A 27,019-nucleotide genomic window follows, 5' to 3' on the forward strand; every position below is an offset into this window, starting at 1 on the left:
AAGAGTGTAGGCTCTAGACTATTCCAGACCAGGGGACTAGACCCAGCAAGGTCACTTAAATCAGCCTTGTGAACTTGAGAAATCTGCAAGTTATTCACCTATAAAGGGAGTCTGCTAAATCCTATCCTGCGTGAATTTTGGAATGTTATGTACTACATGTAAAGCAGTGGCATACTCATTAAGCAATATTGGGTTTTTGATGAATGGCAGTTTTGATATGATTATTATGAACCCCCAAAATACCACCCTCCCATCAGAGTTTATTTTTAATCCAGTAGGTAGCAGAGAATATGCAGTACACTAGGGCAAAACAAACAAATACTCACAAATGAGCTAAATCAGTCAAAGTATCTTTTATTTCTACCAAAAGAAAGTTTAAACGAAGTAAGGCAAACCACGAGTTAAATGGCTTTTACTCTCTGTTTTCTCCATTTTTTGTTTCTAAATATTTTCTGTGGTCGCCTTTCACATTTCCATGAAAATCTCTATTGCAGTGCCATGTTTTCTACTTCTGGATCATACAGAAAATATAGATGGTTCGTGAATTTCTTTTACATATACCAAAACTGTAACTTTAGAATTCTTTAGACAGCAATAGATATGCAAGCAATGTCATTCACGAATTCCTATTCTTAAGAAAACACACTATCTATTACAAGAAAAAAACATTTGAAAAAACCTAAATCAATCAATCAATAATATATAGAAGTTACTAGTTTAAAACAGGAAGGTAAATAAGATCTATACTTTGTTCCCTCCACCCCTACTACTCTGCACTTCCAAAACAAAGAGAGCAAACTGCCGGCGGCCTCCCTCCCTACATGTGGGAGGAGCTGCGGGCTTTGGCCCTGGAAGGGGCTCTGCCCTCAGCAACAGCTGCAGCCCTGGTTGCGGCTCTCACTGCTGCTCTCTCTTCCTCATCTTTCAGAGCCTCCTCATAGAGATCTGGGAAGGCACTGGGGACGGTACCAGTGGACTTGGCCATAAACTCCAGCACTTTCATCTTGCTGGTTTCAGCGTGGGCTCTCGGGCCCCACAGGAACTCATAGCGCGGAGGATCGCTGTTGGGCACCTGGCGGTACGTCAGGTACTTCTGCTGCACGAAATCTTTGCTGATGAGCCTCCTGGGCTCCCCGAAGATCCAGTGCCTCCTCCCAGCATACAAGCCCAACTCACTGAGGAATTCCCAGATTTCCTCCTCAGTGGCACGGTTGCCCTTCTTGAAGATCGTGCTCAGGAGAACCATCAGGAGACCGGACGTGGGAGGCCCCGACTCATCACTCGGACTTCCCTCGCTGGGGAGGGCCATCTTGCTGATGAGGGCGTAGGAGTGATTGCTGGGGTCGACATCCTTCAGCTCGAGGCCAAAGACCACCTCCATGATCTGAGAGGCTCTGCTGAGGATCTCAGGGAAGTGCTTCTGGTACTTCCTGTTGACAGCCTTCAGCAGTGCTGCCTGCGGGATGGGCTCCTTCGTGTGGTACTTCTCCAGCAGGAAGTGCACCAACATTCTGACCTTCCTGATCAGAGGATCTCTGCAACTGCTGTGAATGGACGGTGCTGCCTGGGAGGTACCTGCACTTTTCTCATCTTGGCTCTGGGCACCCTCTTCAGATCCTGGGCATGAAACCCCTTCATCACGAGAGGTAGTGGCTGGGGCTCCCTGAGGCTCCTGGTGAGTGCCAGCAGCAGGGGAGCTCGGGGAAGTATCCCGAGAAACAGAAGCGGGGGAAGACGGCGACTCTTGTATCTCTTCTGCCGCCGCCGCCGCCGCCTCCTCAGTGGCCTGGGCACCCTTGAGACTCTGAGTCTCCCCCCGGGCCTGGTGGCGTTTCTTGCGGCCATGGCGCTTGTTCCTCCGGCCCCGAGGCATGATGACACAGGTCAGGGCCAGCAGGCGGGAGTGTGCGCAGGAAGGCAGGCAACGAGGGCACCTGGGGGAGGGACAAGGAGATGCTGTGAGCACCTTCAGCAGGGACATTCCTCCCTGGCTTTAACCAAGGCCGCCTCTGCAGGGTCCGTGAGGGCACTGCTCGAGGACCCACAGGGCTCCTGTTCTCCTGCTCAGCCTGTCCCTTGAGACCCCTGTGGAGGACGGTAGAGTGAGCCTTGGGGCACAGCCAGCCAGCCCTGCCTGGGCGGTACGGGGGTGACAGTGGGGGCTGGCAGGGGAGGTAGGTCTCCACGGTTCCCATTCACAGTCAGGATGACAGTTGTTGGCAAGACACCCCCACCCCCACCCCCTCCCCTCTGCTGCTCTGAAGTTGACACCACCATCTTCCATGACACCCAGGAGGAGGAAAGGAGGGAGCGTTCAGCCCACCACCGAAGGGTCCTGGGACCCTCCCTTCTGCCTGGTGGCTGCCCCTTCAGAACAACGCTCTAACCTCCCTTGGACCTGGCAGAGGAAATTACGGGCAGTCTCAGCCTGAACCTGGCAGAGGAAAGTACGGGCAGTCTCAGCCTGACAGTCCTTTCTTGGGAGTCTAAGGGTTGACAGGAGGGGACGGGCCACATTCTCTCTTGTCCCTTCTCTTCGGGGTGGGTGACTCCCTTAGTCCTCACTCGGGGTCCTCCCTGGACGGCCGGTGCAGCCTGGAGCTCCTCTCTTGCCCCGAGGGCCATCTGCTCGCACCAGTGCCGGCACCTCCTTGAGTCTCATTCGGAGGCAGTGAGGGTGACCACGCGGCCGCATGTGGCAGAGTTTTACCAGGCCTGCAGCGTGCGGCAGACAGGTCGAGGCCCTGTGGCTGGCGGCCCCACTGGCCCTCAGGGACTTGGGCTGACTCTTGGGAGTGCTTAGGGACGCGCCTTCTGCTGGCCTGCACCTTCCCTCTCAGACAGCAGCCCTCCCTCCTCCGTGTGTGGCCAGAAGGAAGCGGCTGACAACAGGGGAGGGGTTCTGAGGTGCCCTTGCGACGGGGAGGATGGTCCACGCCCTGACTCCTCCCGTGCCCTGGAAATCCTCCCTCTGCTGACCTGCGGCCAGCCCCTCAGGACAAGGCCCCCTCCTCCCTGGGTCTCCCGCGTCTGTCCGTCCGTCCGCGTTCGCACTGAGGGAGCCCCTCAGTCTTTAGACCTGCCCGGAGGCTCCCAGGCCGACGTCAGGGGCGGGGTCCGCGTGGCCGCCATTCTGGGGTGTGGAGCCCCTCGGTCCCCACGAGGGTCCCGTCCTTCATTCCACAGGGCCTGGGGCGCTCCCTCTACTGAGCTGAGCCAGGGTCCAGCAGCCTCAGAGCGAGGCCTTCCTTGCCCGAGACCCCGCCGGGGAAGCGGATGGACTTCGGGCCTAACAGCCAGGCCCGAGCCTCTGGGGCCGAGAGCAGGGGCGGGGTGGGCGGGGCCTGTGTGGCCACCTCTTTTCGGAGGGAATGGGGATTGGGGGTGTCGGGGGCGTGTCCCCGCACTTCTAACTGGGGTCACCTCACACCTTGACACCTGACGAGATGTGGCACTCCTCCCGCGGCTCACCCTCGCCGGACCTCAGCTCTCAAAAATGGCCTCGCCCCCACAGCGCGGCTTGGAGGACGTGACTTCCGGTCATTAGCATCTGGGCTCCAGGAGGACGGCAGGGGCGGGGCGGAGGGGGTGGGCGGTGGGGGGTGCTTCCGGGGGAGCTTCCCGCAGATCTGGCACGAGGGCCTTTCATTGAGTCTTGGTAGGTCCTGGGACTTTTCCCTCTGCTGAGCTGAGTCAGCAGGCGTCACAGCTTGGCTCTCATTTATGTCGGCACCCCCAGCCAGAAGTATCTGGGGCCCTGAGCCTCACAGCCATGCCTGGGTCCCCCGAGACTGACAGTGAGGGCTCTTTGGGGCCCCCTCTTCTATGGCGGATGCTGCTCTCAATCCTCTCTCAGTGTCTTCTCTTGACTCCCTGTAGGTGCTGGGCTACCTGCCGTCTGCTGACCTGAGGCCAAGGCCTCACATCAAAGACATCAACTCCCTGAGACTGCTGGTGTGAAGTGCAGGCACATCTCATCTGGACACTTCTGCCTGGAGCCTCCCAGAGATGGCTGCTGCAGGTAAGATGAGCTGAGGGGAAAGGAGGCGAGACTCTCTTCTGTGGTTTGGAGCCCGTCAGGTCTCACTCAAGGTCCTCACATCGACTGCTGGCAGGGCCTGCAATTCCTTCCTTCTCTGGTATGAATCCATCCCTGTCCCCAGCCATGCCCCACAGAATCCCAGAGGAGTTAGTGAAGGGGTGCCTTAGCCTGACAGTTCCCACTGTGGTCTCTCTTTGTTGACATCAGGGACATTGCCCAAAAGTTCAGAAATGAATTTCTGTCCTTTTGTACAACTACTGTGTTACTTGCTTTTCTCTTTTAGTCTGTGTGTGATAGTCTATTAAGATGATCATTTAAAAAGGCCAGTTGTCATGCACTAAGAAAGTTTCAGGTGGTTATTTCACAGCCTGTGGACCATACTGCCACATCCAGCGCAATCTTTGGTGTCCCATGCTCCTGGCATGCGGGCTCTGAAATGCTGCCTCAGATTCCTTCAGTGAAGCAGTAGAGATTCATGGTCCCAGAGCACAGTGGAAGAATCAAGGGCTCAACGTTATAGGCTTTTCTCTAATCAATCCTGTCATCTGCCTCTCTTGCAGGCTACAGACCTGTCTCCAATTCAGGGCATCCCCCTACCTGCCCACACTCAGGTTCCAGTTCAGTGGAGACTTATTGTCCCTCAGGGATTATTTAGTTTTGTGTTTTTGCTTTTGTTAATGTTTTTTCTTTGTTCCTTCTGTAATATTTCCATGGTTGACTTTGGGTACAGGAAACAGTAGCCCATGTTTGATTGTCATCAGCTGGTATGGATAAGGTACTAAATCTGTAAATGAATTAAGGATAATCGATATTCTTACAATATCTGTGCCTCACGAATACACATAACATACTATTCTGGTTGAGACTTCTTTTTCCTAAGTCAATCAGGAAATTCTTATTCTGGCCTCCATGTAGATTATATACATATTTGTATGGCTTCTTTCTAGATATGTTTTTACATCGTTGCTTTTGTCTATGGTGTATTTTCTTGTCTCTTTTTGATTTTTTTTTTAACATCTTTATTGGAGTATAATTGCTTTACAACGGTGTGTTAGTTTCTGCTTTATAACAAAGTGAATCAGTTATACATATACATATATCCCCATATCTCCTCCCTCTTGCATCTCCCTCCCTCCCACCCTCCCTATCCTACCACTGTAGGTGGTCACAAAGCAATGAGCTGATCTCCCTGTGCTATGCAGCTGCTTCCCACTAGCTATCTGTTTTACGTTTGGTAGTGTATATATGTCCATGCCACTCTCTCACTTTGTCCCAGCTTACCCTTGCCCCACCCCGTATCCTCAAGTCCATTCTCTAGTAGGTCTGCATTTTTATTCCCGTGTTGCCCCTAGGTTCTTTGTGACCATGTTTTTTTTTTTTTTCCTTAGATTCCATGTATATGTGTTAGCATATGGTATTTGCTTTTCTCTTTCTGACTTACTTCACTCTGTATGACAGTCTGTAGGTCCATCCACCTCGCTACAAATATCTCAGTTTCGTTCCTTTTTATGGCTGAGTAATATTCCATTGTATATATGTGCCACATCTTCTTTATCCATTCATCTGTTGATGGACACTTAGGTTGCTTTCATGTCCTGGCTATTGTAAATAGAGCTGCAATGAACATTTTGGTACATGACTCTTTTTGAATTATGGTTTTCTCAGGGTATATGCCCAGTACTGGGATTGCTGGGTCGTATGGTAGTTCTAGTTTTAGTTTTTTCATGAACGTCCATACTGTTCTCCATAGTGGCTGTATCAGTTTACATTCCCACCAACGGTGCAAGAGGGTTCCCTTTTCTCCACACCCTCTCCAGCATTTACTGTTTGTAGATTTTTTGATGATGGCCATTCTGCCCAGTGTGAGATGATATCTCATTGTAGTTTTGATTTGCATTTCTCTAATGATTAATGATATTGAGCATTCTTTCAAGTGTCTGTTGGCAATCTGTATGTCTTCTTTGGAGAAATGTCTATTTAGGTCTTCTGCCTATGTTTGGATTGGGTTGTTTATTTTTTTCATATTGAGCTGCATGAGTTGCTTGTATGTTTTGGAGATTAATCCTTTGTCAGTTGCTTCATTTGCAAATATTTTCTCCCATTCTGAGGGTTGTCTTTTCGTCTTGTTTATGGTTTCCTTTGCTGTGCAAAAGCTTTTAAGGTTCATTAGGTCCCATTTGTTTATTTTTGTTTTTATTTCCATTTCTCTAGGAGGTGGGTGAAAAAGGACCTTGCTGTGATTTATGTCATAGAGTGTTCTGCCTACGTTTTTCTCTAAGAGGTTGATGGTGTCTGGCCTTACATTTAGGTCTTCAATGCATTTTGAGTTTATTTTTGTGTATGGTGTTAGGGAGCGTTCTAATTTCATTCTTTTAATGTAGCTGTCCAGTTTTCCCAGCACCACTTATTGAAGAGGCTGTCTTTTCTCCACTGTATAGTCTTGCCTCCTTTATGAAAGATAAGGTGACCATATGTGCGTGGGTTTATCTCTGGACTTTCTATCCTGTTCCATTGATGTATATTTGTGTTTCTGTGCCAGTACCATACTGTCTTGATCCCTGTAGCTTTGTCGTGTAGTCTAAAGTCAGGGAGCCTGATTCTTCCAGCTCCATTTTTCTTTCTCAAGATTGCTTTGGCTATTCATGGTCTTTTGTGTTTCCATATATACTGTGAAATTTTTTGTTCTAGTTCCGTGAAAAATGCCAGTGGTAGTTTGATAGGGATTGCATTGAATCTGTAGATTGCTTTGGGTAGTAGAGTCATTTTCACAATGTTGATTCTTCCGATCCAAGAACATGGTATATCTCTCCATCTAGTTGTATCATCTTTAATTTCTTTCATCAGTGTCTTATACTTTTTTGCATACAGGTCTTTTGTCTCCTTAGGTAGGTTTATTCCTAGATATTTTATTCTTTTTGTTGCAGTGGTGAATGGGAGTGTTTTCTTAGCTTCACTTTCAGATTTTTCATCATTAGTGTATAGGAATGCAAGAGATTTGTGTGCATTAATTTTGTATCCTGCTACTTTACCAGATTCATTGAGTAGCTCTAGTAGTTTTCTGGTAGCATCTTTAGGATTCTCTATGTATAGTATCATGTCATCTGCAAACAGTGACAGCTTTACTTCTTCTTTTCCAATTTGGATTCCTTTTATTTCTTTTTCTTCTCTGATTGCTGTGGCTAAAACTTCCAAAACTATGTTGAATAATAGTTGTGCGAGTGGGCAACCTTGTCTTGTTTCCGATCTTAGTGGAAATGGTTTCAGTTTTTCACCCTTGAGGATGATGGTGGCTGTGGGTTTGTCATATATGGCCTTTAATAGGTTGAGGAAAATTCCCTCTATGCCTGCTTTCTGCAGGGTTTTTATCATAAATGGGTGTTCAATTTTGTTGAAAGCTTTCTCTGCGTCTATTGAGATGATCATCTGGGTTTTCTCCTTCCATTTGTTAATATGGTGTATCACGTTGATTGATTTGCGTATATTGAAGAATCCTTGCATTCCTGGGATAAACCCCTCTTGATCATAGTGTATGAGCCTTTTAATGTGCTGTTGGACTCTGTTTGCTAGTATTTTGTTGAGGAGTTTTGCGGCTATGTTCTTCAGTGATATTGGCCTGCAGTTTTCTTTCTTTGTGACGTCTTTGTCTGGTTTTGGTATCAGAGTGATGGTGACCTCATAGAATGAGCTTGGGAGTGTTCCTCCCTCTGCTATATTTTGGAAGAGTTTGAGAAGGATGGGTGTTAGCTCTTCTCTAAATGTTTGATAGAATTCGCCTGTGAAGCCATCTGTTCCTGGGCTTTTGTTTGTTGGAAGATTTTTAATCACAGTTTCAATTTCGGTGCTTGTGATTGGTCTGTTCATATTTTTTATTTCTTCCTGGTTCAGTCTCACAAGTTTGTGCATTTCGAAGAATTTGTCCATTTCTTCCAGGTTGTTCATTTTATTGGCATAGAGTTGCTTGTAGTTATCTCTAATGATCCTTTGTATTTCTGCCGTGTCAGTTGTTACTTTCCCTTTTCCATTTCTAATTCTATTGATTTGAGGCTTCTCCCTTTTCTTGTTGATAAGTCTGGCTAATGGTTTATCAATTTTGTTTATCTTCTCAAAGAACCAGCTTTTAGTTTTGTTGATCTTTGCTATATTTTCCTTCATTTCTTTTTCATTGATTTCTGATCTGATCTTTATGATATCTTTCCTTCTGCTAACTTTGGGCTTTTTTTGTTTTCTTTCTCTAATTGCTTTAGGTGTAAGGTTAGGTTGTTTATTTGAGATTTCTCTTGTTTCTTGAGGTAGGATTGTATTGCTGCAAACTTCCCTCTTAGAACTGCTTTTGCTGCATCCCATAGGGTTTGGGTCATCGTGTTTCATTGTCATTTGTGTCTAGGTATTTTTTGATTTCCTCTTTGATTTCTTCAGTGATCTCTTGGTTACTAAGTAGTGTGTTGTTTAGCCTCCATGTGTTTGTATTTCTTACAGATTTTTTCCTGTAATTGATATCTAATCTCATAGTGTTGTGGTCGGAAAAGATACGTGATACGATTTCAGTTTTCTTAAATTTACCAAGGCTTGATTTGTGACCCAAGATATGAACTATCCTGGAGAATGTTCCATGAGCACTTGAGAGGAATGTGTATTCTGTTGTTTTTGGATGGAACGTCCTATAAATATCAATTAAGTCCACCTTGTTTAATGTATCATTTAAAGCTTGTGTTTCCTTATTTATTTTCATTTTGGATGCTCTGTCCATTGGTGACAGTGGGGTGTGAAAGTCCCCTACTATGATTGCGTTGCTGTCGCTTTCCCCTTTTATGGCTGTTAGTATTTGCCTTATGTATTGAGGTGCTCCTATGTTGGGTGCATAAATAGTTACAATTGTTATATCTTCTTCTTGGATTGATCCCTTGATCATTGTGTAGTGTCCTTCCTTGTCTCTTGTAATAGTCTATGTTTTAAAGTCTATTGTGTCTGAAATGAGAACTGCTACTCCAGCTTTCTTTTGATTTCCATTTGCATGGAATATCTTTTTCCATCCCCTCCCTTTCAGTCTGTATGTGTCCCTGGGTCCGAGGTGGGTCTCTTGTAGACAGCATATATACGGGTCTTGTTTCTGTATCCATTCAGCCGATCTATATCTTTTGGTTGGAGCATTTAGTCCCCTTACATTTAAGGTAATTATCGATATGTATGTTCCTGTTCCCATTTTCTTAATTGTTTTGGGTTTATTATTGTAGGTCTTTTCCTTCTCTTGTGTTTCCTGCCTAGGGAAGTTCCTTTAGCATTTGTTGTAAAGCTGGTTTGGTGGTGCTGAATTCTCTTAGCTTTTGGTTGTCTGTAAAGGTTTTAATTTCTCCATCAAAACTGAATGAGACCCTTGTTGGGTAGAGTAATCTTGGTTGTAGGTTTTTCTCCTTCATCATTTTAAATATGTCCTGCCACTGCCTTCTGGCTTGCTGAGATTCTGCTGAGAGATCGGCTGTTAACCTTATGGGGATTCCCTTATGTGTTTGTTGTTTTTCCCTTGCTGCTTTTAATATGCTTTCTTTGTATTTAATTTTTGATAGTTTGATTAATACGTGTCTTGGTGTGTACCTCCTTGGATTTATCCTGTATGGGACTCTCTGTGCTTCCTGGACTTGATTAACTATTTCCTTTCCCATAATAGGGAAGTTTTCAACCATAATCTCTTCAAATATTTTCTCAATCCCTTTCTTTTTCTCATCTTCTTCTGGGACCCCTATAATTTGAATGTTGCTGCGTTTTTTGTTGTTGTTTCTTGTTTTGTATTTGTAAATTTATTTATTTTATTTATTTATTTTTGGCCGCATTGGGTCTTTGTTGCTGAGTGCAGGCTTTCTCTAGTTGCGGCGAGCGGGGGCTGCTTTTCATTGCAGTGTGTGTGCTTCTCATTGCGGTAGCTTCTCTTGTTGTGGATAGTGGGCTCTAGGCGTGTGGGCTTCCGTAGTTGTGGCGCACAGGCTCAGTAGTTGTGGCGCGCAAGCTCTAGAGCGCACGCTCAGTAGTTGTGGCACTCGGGCTTAGTTACTCTGCGGTATGTGGGATCTTCCTGGACCAGGGCTTGAACCGGTGTCCCCTGTGTTGGCAGGTGGATTCTTAACCACTGCGTCACTAGGGAATTCCGAATGTTGGTGCGTTTAATGTTGTCCCAGAGGTCTCTGAGACTGTCCTCAATTCTTTTCATTCTTTTTTCTTCACTCAGCTCTGCAGTAGTTATTTCCACTACTTTATCTTCCAGGTCACTTATCCATTCTCCTGCCCCAGTTATTCTGCTATTGATCCCTTCTAGAGAATTTTCAATTTCATTTATTGTGCTGTTCATCACTGTTTGTTTTTCTTTAGTTCTTCCAGGTCCTTGTCAAACGTTTCTTGTATTTTCTCCATTCTGTTTCCAAGATTTTGGATCATCTTTACTATCATTATTCTGAATTCTTTTTCAGGTAGACTGCTTATTTCCTCTTCACTTGTTAGGTCTGGTGGGTTTTTATCTTGCTCCTTCATCTGCTGTGTGTTTTTCTGTCTTCTCATTTTGCTTAATTTACTGTGTTTGGGGTCTCCTTTTCGCAGGCTGCAGGTTCGTAGTTCCCGTTGTTTTTGGTGTCTGTCCCCAGTGGCTAAGATTGGTTCAGTGGGTTGTGTAGGCTTCCTGGTGGAGGGGACTAGTGCCTGTGTTCTGGTGGATGAGGCTGGATCTTGTCTTTCTGGTGGGCAGGTTCACATCTGGTGGTGTGTTTTGGGGTGTCTGTGGACTTATTATGATTTTCGGCAGCCTCTGTGCTAATGGATGGGGTTGTGTTCCTGTCTTGCTAGCTGTTTGGCATGGTGTGTCCAGCACAGTAGCTTGCTGGTCGTTGAGTGGAGCTGGGTCTTGGCGTTGAGATGGAGATCTCTGGGAGATTTTCGCCGTTTGATATACCGTGGAGCTGGAAGCTCTCTTGTGGACCAGTGTCCTGAACTTGGGTCTGTCACCTCAGTGTCACAGCCCTGACGCCTGGCTGGAGCACCAAGAACCTGTCCTCCTCACAGCTCAGAATAAAAGGGAGGAAAAAAACAAGGAAAGAAAAAAGAAGGTAACGTAAAGTAAATTCAAATAAAAGAAAGTTATTAAAATAAGAAATGCTTATTAAAAATAATTTTTTAAGTAATAAAAAGAAAAAAAATGGAGAGAACCCTGGGACAAACGGTAAAAGCAAAGCTCTACAGACAAAATCATACACAGAAGCATACACATACACACTCACAAAAAAGAGAGAAAGGGAAAAATAAATATATATATCGTTGCTCTCAAAGTCCACCTCCTCAATTTGGGATGATTTGTTGTCTATTCAGGTGTTCCACAGATGCAGGGTACGTCAAGTTGATTGTGGAGATTTAATCTGCTGCTCATGAGGCTTCTGGGAGAGATTTCCTTTTGTCTTCTTTGTTCACACAGCTCCCGGTGTTCAGCTTTGGATTTGGACCCGCTTTTGCATGTAGGTCGCCTCGAGCCATCTGTTCCTCGCTCAGACAGGACGGGGTTAAAGGAGCAGCTGACTCGGGTGCTCTGGCTCACTCAAGCCGGTGGGAGGGAGGGGTACGGATTTCGGGGCGAGCCTGCGGCGGAAGCAGCTGGCGTGATGTTGCACCAGCCTGAGGCACGCCGTGCGTTCTCCCGGGGAAGTTGTCCCTGGATCACGGGACCCTGGCAGTGGCAGGCTGCACAGGCTCCCGGGAGGGGAGGTGTGGAGAGTGACCTGTGCTTGCACACAGGCTCTTTGGTGGCTGCAGCAGTGGCCTTAGTGTCTCGTGCCCATCTCTGGGGTCTGTGTTGATAGCAGCAGCTCGCCCCCGTCTCTGAAGCTCCTTTAAGCAGCGCTCTGAATCCCCTCTCCTCGCGCACCAGGAAACAAAGAGGCAAGAAAATGTCTCTTGTCTCTTTGGCATCTCCAGACTTTTTCCCAGACTCCGTCCCGGCTAGCTGTGGCACACTAGCCCCCCTTCAGGCTGTGTTTACCCAGCCAACCCCAGTCCTCTCCCTGGGATCCGACCTCCGAAGCCCGAGCCTCAGCTCCCAGCCCCCACCTGCCCCGGCAGTTGAGCAGGCAAGCCTCTCGGGCTGGTGAGTGCTGGTTAGCGCCGATCCTCTGTGCGGAAATCTCTGAGCTTTGCCCCCTCCACACCCCTGTTGCTGGGCTGTCCTCCGTGGTTCTGAAGCTTCCCCCTCCGCCACCCAAGGTGTCTGCCCGCGAAGGGGCTTCCTAGTGTGTGGAAAGGTTTCCTCCTTCACAGCTCCCTCCCACTGCTGCAGGTCCCATCCCTATTCTTTGGTCTCTGTTTTTTCTTCCTTCTTTTGCCCTCCTCAGGTACATGGGGATTTTCTTTCCTTTTGGGAGGTCTGAGGTCTTCTGCCAGCGTTCAGTAAATGTTCTGTAGGAGTTGTTCCACGTGTAGTTGTATTTCTGATGTATTTGTGGGTGGAAGGTGATCTCTGTGTCTTACTCTTTCGCCATCTTGAAGCTCCTGGTGTATTTTCTATTAACATGATCTAAGGAATTGTTGATTTTGTTTCCGGCCAGTCTCTTGATTTCGCTGTGGTGATCTTTTTTCCACCAGGTTTCTGAAGTTCCTTATATGTTTAACTATTTTCTGTGCCTATTCCCTTAGCGTTTTAATTAGAGGATCAAATTATTAGCATTGCTATCTTTTGCTTTTCGTTATTCATGACTCTTATTTATTTGGTATTGTTGTATATAGCTCTGTACTGGCTATGTGTTCTTGTCTAGATTTTTTTCTAGTTTTTAAATTAATAGACTTTTTAAAAGAACAGATTCAGACTACAGAAAGTTAAGCAGATAATGCAAAGAGTTCCCATACAGCCACTCTCTTCTTCCAGTTAGATTCTCCTTTTTTTTTTTTTTTTTTGCGGTATGCGGGCCTCTCACTGTTGTGGCCTCTCCCATTGCAGAGCACAGGCTCCGGACGTGCAGGCCCAGCAGCCATGGCTCACTGGCCCAGCCGCTCCGCGGCATGTGGAATCTTCCTGGACCGGGGCACGAACCCGTGTCCCCTGCACCGGCAGGTGGACTCTCAACCACTGCGCCACCAGGGAAGCCCGATTCTCCTATTATTAACATCTTGTGTTGGTACAATGGATGCAAGTTCATTCAATGGATGCAAGTTCATTTGTTATAATTGATCAACTAATAGTGATACATTATTATTGACTATTGTCCACTGTTTATTACACATTTCACTTTTTGTGCTTTATAGTTCTATAGTGGTTGACAAAGGCATGACGTCATCTACTCCCCAACAGAGCATCATGCAGAAGAGTTTCACTGCCCTAAAACTCTCCCGTGCTCCACCTGTCCATCCCTCAAAACCTCACTTTGAGCCCCTAACAACTCTGAACTTTTTACTCCCCCTAGAGTTGTGCCTTTTCCAGAATATAATATTGACGGAATCCTACAGTATGTAGGCTTTTCATTTATTTATTTATTTTTTAACATCTTTATTGGAGTATAATTGCTTTACAGGGTTTGTTAGTTTCTGCTTTATAACAAAGTGAATCAGTTATACATATACATATATCCCCATATCTCCTCCCTCTTGCGTCTCCCTCCCTCCCACCCTCCCTATCCCACCCCTCTAGGTGGTCACAAAGCACCGAGCTGATCTCCCTGTGCTATGCGGCTGCTTCCCACTAGCTCTCTGTTTTACATTTGGTAGTGTATATATGTCCATGCCACTCTCTCAGTTTGTCACAGCTTACCCTTCCCCCTCCCCATATCCTCAAGTCCATGCTCTAGTAGGTCTGTCTTTATTCCCATCTTACCCCTAGGTAAGGGTGTTTTGTGTTTCCATTCAAATTGTGAAATTTTTTGTTCTAGTTCTAGTTCTCACTTGAGAAAAATGTGTATTCTGTTGTTTTTCGATGGAATGGCCTATAAATATCAATTAAGTCCATCTTGTTTAATGTATCATTTAAAGCTTGTGTTTCCTTATTTATTTTGATTTTGGATGATCTGTCCATTGGTGAACGTGGGGTGTTAACGTCCCCTACTATGATTGTGTTACTGTCAATTTCCCCTTTTATGGCTGTTAGTGTTTGCCTTATGTATTGAGGTGCTCCTATGTTGGGTGCATAAATAGTTACAATTGTTAAATCTTCTTCTTGGATTGATCCCTTGATCATTATGTAGTGTCCTTCTTTGTCTCTTGTAATAGTCTTTATTTTAAAGTCTATTTTGTTTGATATGAGAATTGCTACTCCAACTTTCTTCTGATTTACATTTGCATGGAATATCTTTTTCCATCCCCTCCCTTTCAGTCTGTGTGTGTCCCTAGGTCTGAAGTGGGTCTCTTGTAGAGAGCATACATACGGGTCTTGTTTTTGTATCCATTCAGCCACTCTGTGTCTTTTGCTGGGAGAATTTAGTCTATTTACATTTAAGGTAATTATCGATATGTATGTTCCTATTCCCATTTTTTTAATTGTTTTGGGTTCGTTATTGTAGGTCTTTTCCTTCTTTTGTGTTTCTTGCCTAGTGAAGTTCCTTTAGCATTTGTTGTAAAGCTGGTTTGGTGGTGCTGAACTCTCTCAGCTTTTGCTTGTCTGTAAAGGTTTTAAGTTCTCCATCAAATCTGAATGAGATCCTTGCTGGGTAGAGTCATCTCGGTTGTAGGTTTTTCTCCTTCATCACTTTAAGTATGTTTTGCCAGTCCCTTCTGGCTTGCAGAGTTTCTGCTGAAAGATCAGCTGTTAACCTTATGGGGATTCCCTTGTGTGTTATTTGTTGGTTTTCCCTTGCTGCTTGTAGTATATTTTCTTTGTATTTAATTTTTGACAGTTTGATTAATATGTGTCTTGGCGTGTATCTCCTTAGATTTATCCTGTATGGGACTCTCTCTGCTTCCTGGACTTGATTAACTATTTCCTTTTCCATATTAGGGAAGTTGTCAACTACAATCTCTTCAAATATTTTCTCAGTCTCTTTCTTTTTCTCTTCTTCTTCTGGAACCCCTATAATTCGAATGTTGCTGCATTTAATGTTGTCCCAGAGGTCTGTGAGACGGTCCTCAGTTCTTTTCATTCTTTTTTCTTTATTCTGTTCTGCAGTAATTATTTCCACTATTTTATCTTCCAGGTCACTTATCCGTTCTTCTGCCTCAGTTATTCTGCTATTGATCCCTTCTAGAGTATTTTTAATTTCATTTATTGTGTTGTTCATTGTTTCTTGTTTGCTGTTTAGTTCTTCTAGGTCCTTGTTAAATGTTTCTTGCATTTTCTCTATTGTATTTCGAAGATTTGGGATCATCTTCACTATCATTATTTTGAATTCTTTTTCAGGTAGACTGCCTATTTCCTCTTCTTTTGTTAGGTCTGATGGGTGTTTACCTTGCTCCTTCATCTGCTGTGTTTTTTTCTGTCTTCTCACTTTGCTTATCTTACTGTGTTTGGGGTCTCCTTTTCGCAGGCTGCAGGTTCGTAATTCCCATTGTTTTTGGTGTCTGTCCCCAGTGGCGAAGGTTGGTTCAGTGGGTTGTGTAGGTTTCCTGGTGGAGGGGACTAGTGCCTGTGTTCTGGTGGATGAGGCTAGATCCTGTCTTTCTTGTGGGCAGGTCCACGTCTGGTGGTGTGTTTTGAGGTGTCTTTGGAGTTATTATGATTTTAGGCAGCCTCTGTGTTAATGGGTGGGGTCGTGTTCCTGTCTTGCTAATTGTTTGGCATAGGGTGTCCAGCGCTGTAGCTTGCTGGTCGTTGAGTCGAGCTTGGTCTTGGCGTTAAGATGGAGATCTCTGGGAGATTTTCGCCGTTTGATATACCGTGGAGCTGGGAGGTCTCTTGTGGACCAGTGTCCTGAAGTTGGCTCTCCCACGTCAGTGGCACAGCCCTGATGCCTGGCTGGAGCACCAAGAGCCTTTCATCCACGTGGCTCAGAATAAAAGGGAGAAAAATAGAAAGAAAGGAAGAAAGGAAGGAAGGAAGGAAGGAAGGAAGGGAAAGAAAGAAAAGAGAGAGAGGGAGGGAGAGAGAGTGAGAGAGAGAGAGAGAAGGATAGAAGGAAAGAAAGAGGATAAAGTAAAATAGATAAAATAAAATAAAGTTATTAAACAAAAAATAAAATATAATTTTTAAGAAAAAAATTTTTTTTAAGTTAAAAAAAAAAAACAAAAAATACCCAGACGTTCAGAACCCTAGGACAAATGGTGAAAGCAAAGCTATACAGACAAAATCTCACACAGAAGCATACACATACACACAAAAAGAGGAAAAGGGGAAAAAATAATCTATCTTGCTCCCAAAGTCCACCTCCTCAATATGGGATGATTCTTTGTCTGTTCAGGTATTCTACAGATGCAGGGTACCTCAGGTTCATTGTGGAGCTTTAATCTGCTGCTCCTGAGGCTGCTGGGAGAGATTTCCCTTTCTGTTCTTTGTTTGCACACCTCCAAGGGGTTGTTTTGTATTTGGCCCCGCCTTTGTGTGTAGGTCGCCTGAGGGCGTCTGTTCTTCGCTCAGACTGGACTGAGTTAAAGGATCAGCTGATTCGGGGGCTGTGGCTCACTCAGGCGGAGAGGATGGAGGCCACGGAGTGCGGGGCGAGCCTACGGCAGCAGAGGCCAGCGGGACGTTGCACCAGCCTGAGGCGCGCCGTGCGTTCTCCTGGGGAAGTTGTCCCTGGATCATGGGACCTTGGCAGGGGCGGACTGCACAGGCTCTCGGGAGGGGAGGTGTGGAGAGTGAGCTGTGCTTGCACACAGGCTTTTTGGTGGCTGCAGCAGCAGGCTTAGCATGTCATGCCCGTCTCTGGGGTCCTCGCTAATAGCCGCGGCTCGCGCCCGTCTCACGGCCATCTCTGGAGCTCCTTGTAGAGGCGCTCTTAATCCCCTCTCCTCGCGCACCAGGAAACAAAGAGGGAAGAAGAAGTCTCTTGCCTCTTCAGCAGCTCCAAACTTCTCCCGGACTCCCTCCCTGCTAGCCGTGGTGCACTAACCCCTTCAGGCTGTGTTCAGTCCACCAACCCCAGTCCTCTCCCTGGGATCTGACGGAAGCCCGAGCCTCAGCTCCCAAGCCCCCACCTGCCCCTGCAGGAGAGCAGACAATCCTCTCGGGCTGGTGAGTGCTGGTCGGCACCGATCCTCTGTGCGGGCATCACTCCGCTTTGCCCTCTGCATCTGCGTTGCTGCACTCTTCGTCTGTGGCTACAATGCTTCCCCCCCCGCCCCCCCACAGTCTCCGCCCGTGAAGGGACTTCTAGTGTGTGGAAACGTTTCCTCCTTCACGGCTCCCTCCCACTGGTGCAGGTCCCGTCCCTATTCTTTTGTCTCTGTTTTTTTCTTTTTTCCTTTGCCCTACCCAGGTACGTGGGAGTTTGTTGCCTTTTGGGAGGTCTGAGGTCTTTTGCCATTGTTCAGTAGGTGTTCTATAGGAGCAGTTCCACGTGTAGATGTATTTCTGATGTATCTTTTGGGAGGAAGGTGATCTCCGCGTCTTTCTGTTCCACCATCTTCTCCAGCCTCCGTAGTATTTGTCTTTTTGTCTGACTTACTTCACTTAGCGTAATAATGTCTAGGTCCATCCATGCTGCTGCAAATGGCATTATTTCATTCTTTTTTATGGCTGAGTAGTATTCTACTGTATATATGTACCATATTTTATCCATTCATGTGTTGATGGACATATGCGTTGTTTCCATGTCTTGGCTATTGTGAATAGTGCTGGTGCTGGAAATGCTTGTGGTAGTAGGAAAGATGAGAAAGGGGCAGCTTTCATAAATATTAGGAGTAGAACTCAGTAGGAGTTGGTGAATGACTACATCTTATGGGGGTGAAGGAGACAGAGAAGTCAAAGATCACAGTGGGTTCCTTGCTCTGGTGACTTAGTGGAATTTGATCCCAGTCACTGAAATACAAGACAAGGGATGATAACAGGATTTTGTTTGGGGAAGACAAAGGGACACAGCAAGAGGGCATGATAAATTAATTTTGGTCCTACTGTATCATGGTGCTGTGTATGATTACCAGGTGGGTTGATCCTTTAGTCAGGAATTTGATCTGAATGGTAGCATGTGGTTGAGATTCTTTACTGATTCAATGAGAAAGTCATAGGCATGGATGATTGCCCGATAGATCACCTATAGAGCTGTGTTTCTCCATATATTGTGTCTAAAGCATGGGTAGCTCTAGGCATTCTTCTAAATCAGTAATGGATTGACAATTTCACTTTAAAAAAAAGCAAGCCGTGTTGTTGAGATGAGTTTTACAAGTTAGAAATAGAAAATTGTGATTTTTCACACAAATCCCTTTAGGTTCTAATTGTCTCTTTCCTAGAGGTCATTCGTGCACTTCAGGAATGCCTTTGTCAGTTCTTCTTTGCTAATAGTTTTGATAACAGGATATAGCTTGTCTTAACCAATTTGATTTTGTGTCATTTATGTTACTTTTGCTTGTTAAATTTACGTTTAATTGTTGCTATTTTCTTGCATTATATTCCCAATTTACAAAAATGTATTGATGGCTAAAAAAATGGCTGATTGAAGCATATGGGAGGTGAAAACAGTAAGAGAAACACTTAAACTCAGAATGCTGTTCTAAATGTAAATTATAAGTAGGGCTCTCATGTGGATATAAAGGATGAATATGTATGTGCTGAAAGAAGTGAATGTGATAATTTTATACAAGAATCTGGAAGAGAAATAGATGATCAGAAATAAATATCTCAATAATTTTAATTAAACTGTTTATTCATTTGTTCCCAGTGTATTTTCTGTCAGAAAGGTTTTTTTTTTTAATAGTGGTACAGTTCTGTCAAATATATTGATATTTTTAAACAAAGAGCAACAATTTTTCTGGTTAATTAAACACATTTTCCCCATACCAGTTTAAATTCTCCCTATAATAAAATTAGAATATTTGTTGCTAAAGGAGGTAAGATATGAATTCTACTGAATATTTTAAATGAGCTTCAATAAAATATGATTGGCAGGAAAGCATAATTGGTGAAATTCTTTTATTAAATGGATTTGTAGGATGTCCCATAATGTCCCTGGAATGCAGTGTGGAAACATGATTATTCTCACATGAGATAGCAAGTATTGCACAGTTTATTTGGATTTAACCATGTATAGGGAACATATGAATAACTCTTTGCACATCTGTCATAATTATATAGTTGCCTCTGGGTATCGGAAGGGGATTGGTTCTAGGACCCCCCACAGAAACCAAATGCTAGGATACTCAAGTCTTTTATACACAATGGCATAGTATTTGCATATTACCCAGGCACATGCTCCCATATGCTTTAAATCTCCCATCTCTAGGTTATTTGTCATACCTAATACAATATAAATGCTCTGTAAATAGTTTTAAATGCAGTTTAAATGTTATGTAAATAGTTGCCAGTGTGGGGCAAATTCAGTTTTGCTTTTTGGAATTCTGAATGTTTTCTATCTGTTGTTGGTTGAATCCAGGGATGTGGAACCCACAATGGGGAACCAGTGTATATGGAGGGTTGACTGTATATGAAAGAAGTATATGATGACATTTTCTTCTCTTTATCAGAGAAAGCCCATGCATTATGAAGAGTGATTCTTTGTTACTTAAAGATTAATTTGTAAGGTACTTGGAGAAAATCCACCAGTGGTATATATATTAATAGAGAATGAGCCATTGGTCACAACAGAAAAGGTGTCGCAAATGTACCCTTATTCATAGGGAAATGTGGGATTAAAAATATGCTTCTGTTCTGAATTCAGTGTAAAAAGACATAGAAAAAAATTGTAAACACTATCAAAGTAAGGCTACTGAATTACATACGTTTATTGTGATCTCTGAATTCAACATCCTTCTTTCCAATGTTGAGATGTACTAGTTGTGTAGGGATGATCACTGTCATGCATTTTTCCAATAGGAGTGAGATTAAAAATAATATTTTCATAGCACTGATGTTTTCTGTATATACCATTTCCATTATTTTAAGTGACTGGCTGAAATGATGCATCAAATGATGCTTTCCATGTCTTGGATACACTGCATATATACCTATAAGATTTGAATATCATGGTTTTTAATGTGGTACAAATCACTAAGCATTAAGAGTTTGACCATTTCCAAAGATTTATTGGAGAAAAAAAATATCCAGTTGTTGAAAGGACAGAAACTGAATATGATTGTGTAGTTTCTGTACAGCTGAATTGAATGGGTGCTGAAATCCAGTCTACATGCTGCTTTCTAAGACTGGGGACCCTGATCTATGCTGTGTCTCACCAAAGTGAGGGGCGGGAACTCTTAATTTAAATGCAGGTACTATCAGGACATCATGCTCTCAGAGGGACTGCCATTTTCTGATCTGCACAAAAACACTATATAGTTTATTCAGGTCCTGGAAATGAAGGCTGAAGAAACTCTTCTCCAAGATGAATGCTATTGAGGAGTATTATACTATTTGCTTTAATGTTATTTTCCAAGTTTAGTTTTTTTTACCATCTGCTTTTGAGTGTGATATGCTTATCAACCACCTTAGCATTTGATTAGTATTTGAAAGTAGATTTTAAAGAAAAATATCTCTATTATTTCTAGTTTCATATTGGGCCTGACTGTCCATAACAATCAAAATGGGCACCCATTCTGTTAACTTATGATTATGAGTTATGATTTTCTCATTTAGTGGAAACAGAGTAAGAAAAGAAACTTACTGAATATATAAAGTGATACAGAGCTGAATATATTCATCATCTTGATAAATATATATAATTTGATAGAGATTTAACAATATCATTCATCTCACTGATGAAGCTATAGTTTTTCTTATTAGTACCACTAACAAGTATTTTAAATATTGTGTCGAATCCTATTTTTTGAATATGCAAATTGGTGGTCTGTGTGGTTTCTTAATGCAAATTTAGTGGTTTATAGAGGATAAAATTGGAATAAACACAGCTATAAAGTGAAAAGAAAAGACAGCGTAGGTTAGAAACCCAGTGTCAAAGAAACCCATTATTTAAATAGAAAAGGAAGAGAATCCTGCAAACGCGCCTGAAATAGGCAAAAGGATGGCAGTAACACTTTATGATATCATGAAAAAGTACGAAAGAGAGCCTTTGGGGGAGGATGTGGTTAACAGTATCAGATGAAATTGAGAGGTTGCTTAAGATAATGATTAAAAAACTCTTTTGTTATTGGACAGCAAAGATGCCAAAAGACTTTCAGGGCGTGGTGGTAGTGATGAGTTAGGGAAGGTCATTAGGTGTGCCTTGGTTTGATGAACAAAAGGAATAAATGAAAGTGGAGACAGTGAGGGTAGAAATCTCTTTCAAGAATTGTAACTGGTAGAGGGAACAGAAGAATCAAGGAGAATCCAATTTGGGGAGAACTCTCTAAAAGCTGAGTATAGTGAGCATGTTTTGATATGGCTGAAAAGGAATTGGTCGGAGGGAGAAGTTAAAGATCCAAAAGCTAAAAAAGACAGCTGATGTAGGACAGTAAAAAAGAAGATGAGAAAGGCTGGTGTCTAGTACAAGAGAAGGGAGCGCTCATCCATTGTGGCTGTAGAGAAGGAAGAAAAGTGAGCACAAATGCAAGAACTTTTAGACACGTGGTAGGACACTGACGTGTTTTCATTAAGATGTCATCCTTTTGCTCTTTGACATAGAGGTGAGGGATTTTCTGAGAAAAACTAGCATGTAGGCTGAGAGGGGAGGAGGTTTGATAAAGATGATTAAGGAGTCAGGAGCCACCATGGATAATGTGAGTGAGAAGACAAGGGAAACGGGGATTTTTCTGGGCCTGCAGACTTCATCTTTCACTCAGGAACAGGTGCCTCTCAGGTTTCCTGGAACCCCTGGCAGTGATCCCCTGGATGATGCTGTGCACTGCTGTAGAGCTGAGATCAGATTGATGCCATGTCTTCTACCACCAGAAAGCTTCCCTGTAGCCTCAGTCTCTTCTTGGAGCTTTTTCTCCACCTCCTGTTTTAACTGAAACTTGCATCTTCTCCTCAAAGTCTCTTCTTTTGTTGTCCTCTTTAATAGGGGCTGTTGATGAACAAACTTGAATGCTTTTTAAAAATAATGTTCTCTCTTCCTTTCTTTTTTTTTTTTTTTTTTTTTTTTGCGGTACACCGGCCTCTCACTGTTGTGGCCTCTCCTGTTGCGGAGCACAGGCTCCAGATGCACAGGCCCAGCGGCCATGGCTCACGGGCCCAGCCGCTCCGCGGCATGTGGGATCTTCCCGGACTGGGGCACGAACCCGTGTCCCCTGCATCGGCAGGCGGACTCTCAACCACTGCGCCACCAGGGAAGCCCTCTCTTCCTTTCTTTTTTTAAAAAAGTTATTTTCTTTTTTGTAATTCTTACCTTATGGAATTAAATTATATTTTCTTTACAACACATTTGTGATCTTGATAATATTTAGACTTAAATGACTAATAAGTTTTGTTATGGTGATAAACATTTATGGTGTATTCAAACATTGTTTATTATGTCATTCCACTTAAACAATCTGATCAGTGGAAATGTAAACTTCTAAAAGTTAAATCTGATCTGATTCTTGGCTGACTCCTACTGAAAATGTGCCCCAAAATATATTTTTGAATTAAGATTTACTACAATAATTTGTACACAGGTTAGAACATTCAGTGACATTGTAACAGATTAGTTAAATTAAAATTTGAGCTCATGTCATGATCTACATCTTTTTTTTTTAACGAAGCAGTAGTTCACATTTCTTCATTTCTATTCTATTTATTCATTATGAGACCAATCTTTATTTTAAAAATATTGTTTTCTTTAAACGTGGTCTAAAAATATAAGAACCATTTCCTGGTGGAATAACAGCTTGAATTTTAGACCAGGAAGAAACACTGACAAATGCAGGTGTGATAGGCCATATTCCTTGAAAACTTTGGAAAAGGAGTTAAATTTGGTAGCATTTTTTTTTCATTCTACTTTTTATACTTTACCTTTTTTAAAGATTTTACAGTTCAACCATTTAGGATTAATTATCTTTCTAAATATGCTTTAACTAGAGATTGCATTATTGTATTTGTCATGTTTCTATTTCTAAGTACAGTAACTGGCTTTGTATTATGTACTCAGTGTGTAATAATTGAATAAAGGAGTAGACATAGACCTTCTTTCCTCTTAAATAGAATATGGTTTGAAATGGTTGAAATATTTGTATCACCTCAGTATCCAGTATAGTGGTCCACAGGACTGTATACAAGCCTATTTCTCCTCTAAATGGTGCTGAGATGCTTGGATTATTATTATCTTTTTTGGGAGGTGTTCTGAGTTGGGTCTTCATTGCTGTGTGCGTGCTTTCTCTAGTTGTGGTGAGTAGGGGCTACTCTTTGTCACGGTGCGCAGGCTTCTCATTGTGGTAGCTTCTTGTTGCAGAGCACAGGCTCTAGGTGCATGGGCTTCAGTAGTAGTGGCACTCAGGGTCAGTAGTTGTGGCTCGCGGGCTCTAGAACGCAGGCTTAGTAGTTGTGGCACACGGGCTTAGTTACTCCGCGGCATGTGGGATCTTCCCGGACAAGGGCTCAAACCTGTGTCCCCTGCATTGGCGGGCAGATTCTTAACCATTGTGCCACCAGGGAAGCCCTTGGATTATTTTTTAGCTTTTAATAGTTTGTTTCTTTATTCACATGTCATATGACTATATCCTCTCGCTTTTTATTATCAATGAATCTGCTTACACTAGTTCCTTTTCCTAGTACTTGTAACTTTTTTGTGGCCTAAGAAACCAGATATCCAAGGTTATTACTTTTTTTTCTATAAAATAAAAGCAAAAAGGCACTGCCTTAAAGTACACAAACAGGTTTTTTAAAATTAAGTGGAAAAAAATTAACTTACAGACTTTGAGACTTCACAGATTGTAGCTCAGAATATTTACATATGTATTATGTGCTTGCTGGCTTGCCTGCATGAGGTTTTCAGAGGTAGCTGAGATTTGGATAGTGAGTTATTTACTGCATATGCTCTGATTTTCATCTTTATTGCAGCACAGTAAAAACCCATAGTAGATATGATTTTTTAAAATCTACTTTACAGCCATACTTAAGGATGCTCAAGTTCTTTAAATCCTTCAAGAAAATTTCCCTCTGTTTATCACAAAGATTATGGGAAGACTCAGCTCATTGCTAACTGATCGCTAATGCCTAACTTATCCCAGTCCATAGGCAAAAATATATTGGAAATGTTATCTTTTGCATAGTCAGTCATATAGGGCCTAGTCTGCTTCACCAGCAGCATGGCCTTGGGTTTGGTTTGACAATCAAAAGTGGAAAATACACTGAACTTCACATAGCAACATGTTAACTTAGCTTTAAGGAAGTGTACAAGATAAGTAAAAAGAGAATGCACAGTAACAGCAAAGTAGAGGGCTTATCACTCATATCGTCACTTCTAGTGTCCCACTCAGTCCACACTCAAATCAGAAATGTACACAAAGATGGAGCCCTAGTGGCCATGGACCATTTCAATTCAGGGAAGCCTTCAGTCTGAGGTCCTTTCCATTTTCTACATGCAGCACACTCAGGGTGATGAGTTTAGGGATGGAAAAAATTTCCCTTCTTCCCTTCTAGGTTCTTTAGCTGGTCCAATAATTACATTGACATAAGACAAACAGGAGAAACAAGTTATATACATACAGAAGCCCCATAAAAATATGAGACAGTCAGACAGTTGAGGCTTATATGCCATCCTGAACTAAGAATAAGGGGGTAGGGGTCTGAGGCTTCAAAAGGGGGGAAGACAATTCACAGGAAGATGGGAAGAGCAAATGTTGGGTAAACAAATGTTTGCCCTGCCATGGAGATAAGTCTTTCTGATGAAAAAAGTTATCTCTGGTGATAGCCCTCTTCCTGGTATAGGCTCCTTATTGAAATTCTTTTAGGCAGTTAAGGGAGAGGTAAAAAGTTTTTCCTGAGTTTGCTGGGTCTCAGTTGCTTTCAGTCAAATCAATCCACATGCAAAGTTGGCACATCTTGGGGTGGCTGTATTCTGTTCCCTGTCATGACTAATCATTCATTAACTAATAAAAAGTCTTGAAAATGATGTCTGGGTGTTTGGTCCAGTACACAATCCTCAATTGGATTCTCAGTTAACTCGGATCTGGCATACTCCTATAAGTTCCTGCAGTTAATGGAGTAAAGAGACTCCAACCAAGTGTTAAACCATCAGGCATCCCTAAATCTAACATAATCATCATAAACTGGCAATTGATTCTTTCCTTCTGATCAACATAAGCCAATTCGAGATGGTTCTTCAGAACAAATCAAACTATCTGAATAATCCAAGAAAATGCAGAGATTTTTTTATGGACAATGAAAAGATGAAAATTGTCATCTCTTTTCTCTGTCAATTGGCAAAATAGATTAAAATAACACATAATTTTAAAAATCTGTCATTGAAAAACATTAAGTCACATGTTATAGTGAAAGTCATGTGGAACTAGAAGTGCATGTGACAGTGGTTGGATAGCACTCAATGTATGTAATGAAAGAATGTTACCGAGTCCAAGCTCACTCTGCTCACCGCACGATAGGCCAATAAATTGGAGATGAGGTGTTGAGGCAAGGAATACAACTTTATTTGGAAAGCCGGCAGACTGAGAAGATGGAAGACTGATGTCTCAAAATTACCATCTTATGGGGGTCTGGATGCCAGTTTCTTTGATAGAATCAGAGAGGGAAGTAAAGTAAAAAGGCAGAATAGAGAGGGAGAGGGGGGAGGAAGTAAAGTAAAAAGGACCATCAGTCTTGGAAAACATCTCCTGGAATGGCCAGCCTCTGGGAGGGGATGTGCTAATTTCTTCAGCCATTCACAGGTGGGTAGGATTCCCTGAGACAGGCCATTATGTATGATTATAATAACAAAAGCAATGAAAAGCAAAGGCTAGAGTCAAAGAAACAGATTCAACACGGAGTCAAAATTGGCTCGTCCATGTTACAATACTGTGATATTGTGATTTGTAATAAGAAATATAGATTTGGCCTTCATTGCCATTTCTGGCACAGAGCTCCTAAAACCCTGGGAATTTCTTAAGTGCGGAGAGTGGTGAAGGTGTTTTTTGTTATGTTAATGAGGTGACTTTTGGAAAGACTCTAGATCACCTAAGGGTGGGGGCTGGTCACCAGAGGAACTATCCATGTGATTAGAGGGTTGGAACTTTCATCCCACATCCTGACCTCCTAGGAGCAGAGAGGAGCTGGAGGTTAAATCATTTGCCAATGGCCAATGATTTTTTTTTTCTTTTTAAATTTTATTTTATTTTTTATATAGCAGGTTCTTATTAGTTATCTGTTTTATACATATTAGTGTATATATGTCAGTCACAATCTCCTAGTTCATACGTTTGTTTTCTACATCTGTATCTCTAGTTCTGCCTTGCAAACCGGTTCATCTGTACCATTTTTTCTAGATTCCACATATATGCATTAACATACGATATTTGTTTTTCTCTTTCTGACTTACTTCATTCTGTATGACAGTCTCTAGGTCCATCCACGTCTCTACAAATGACCGAATTTTGTTCTTTTTTATGGCTGAGTAATATTCCATTGTGTATATGTACCACATCTTCCTTATCCATTTGTCTGTTGATGGGCATTTAGGTTGCTTCCATGACCTGGCTATTGTAAATAGTGCTGCAGTGAACACTGGGGGGCATGTATCTTTTTGAATTATGGTTTTCTCAGGGTATATGCCCAGTAGTGTGATTTCTGGGTCATATGGTAGTTCTATTTTTAGTTTTTTAAGGAACCCCCCTACTGTTTTCCATAGTGGCTGTATCAATTTACATTCCTACCAACAGTGCAAGAGGGTTCTCTTTTCTCCACAGCCTCTCCAGCATTTGTTGTTTGTAGATTTTTTGATGATGGCAATTCTGACTGGTGTGAGGTGACACCTCATTATAGTTTTGATTTGCATTTCTCTAATAACTAGTGATGTTGATCAGCTTTTCATGTGCCTCTTGTCC

General features: G+C 43.0%; 2 protein-coding genes across 2 annotated transcripts in view; one reads left to right on the forward strand and one right to left on the reverse strand.

Moving 5' to 3' along the window:
• CFAP47 (cilia and flagella associated protein 47) overlaps positions 1 to 27,019 on the forward strand; it is a 541,109-nt gene that overhangs the window by 258,884 nt on the left and 255,206 nt on the right.
• Positions 818 to 1,883, reverse strand: LOC101282889 (melanoma-associated antigen B4-like). The gene has a single exon (XM_004285843.2). The coding sequence runs from the start codon at positions 1,871 to 1,873 to the stop codon at positions 818 to 820; it is 1,056 nt and encodes a 351-aa protein (XP_004285891.2). The 5' UTR covers positions 1,874 to 1,883.

This window comes from Orcinus orca, chromosome X, assembly GCF_937001465.1.
Source record: "Orcinus orca chromosome X, mOrcOrc1.1, whole genome shotgun sequence".
Taxonomy (NCBI): domain Eukaryota; kingdom Metazoa; phylum Chordata; class Mammalia; order Artiodactyla; family Delphinidae; genus Orcinus; species Orcinus orca.

Excerpts from the sequence above, each read along its gene's own strand:
- LOC101282889 (XM_004285843.2), bottom strand. The coding sequence starts at position 1,873 with ATGCCTCGGGGCCGGAGGAACAAGCGCCATGGCCGCAAGAAACGCCAC.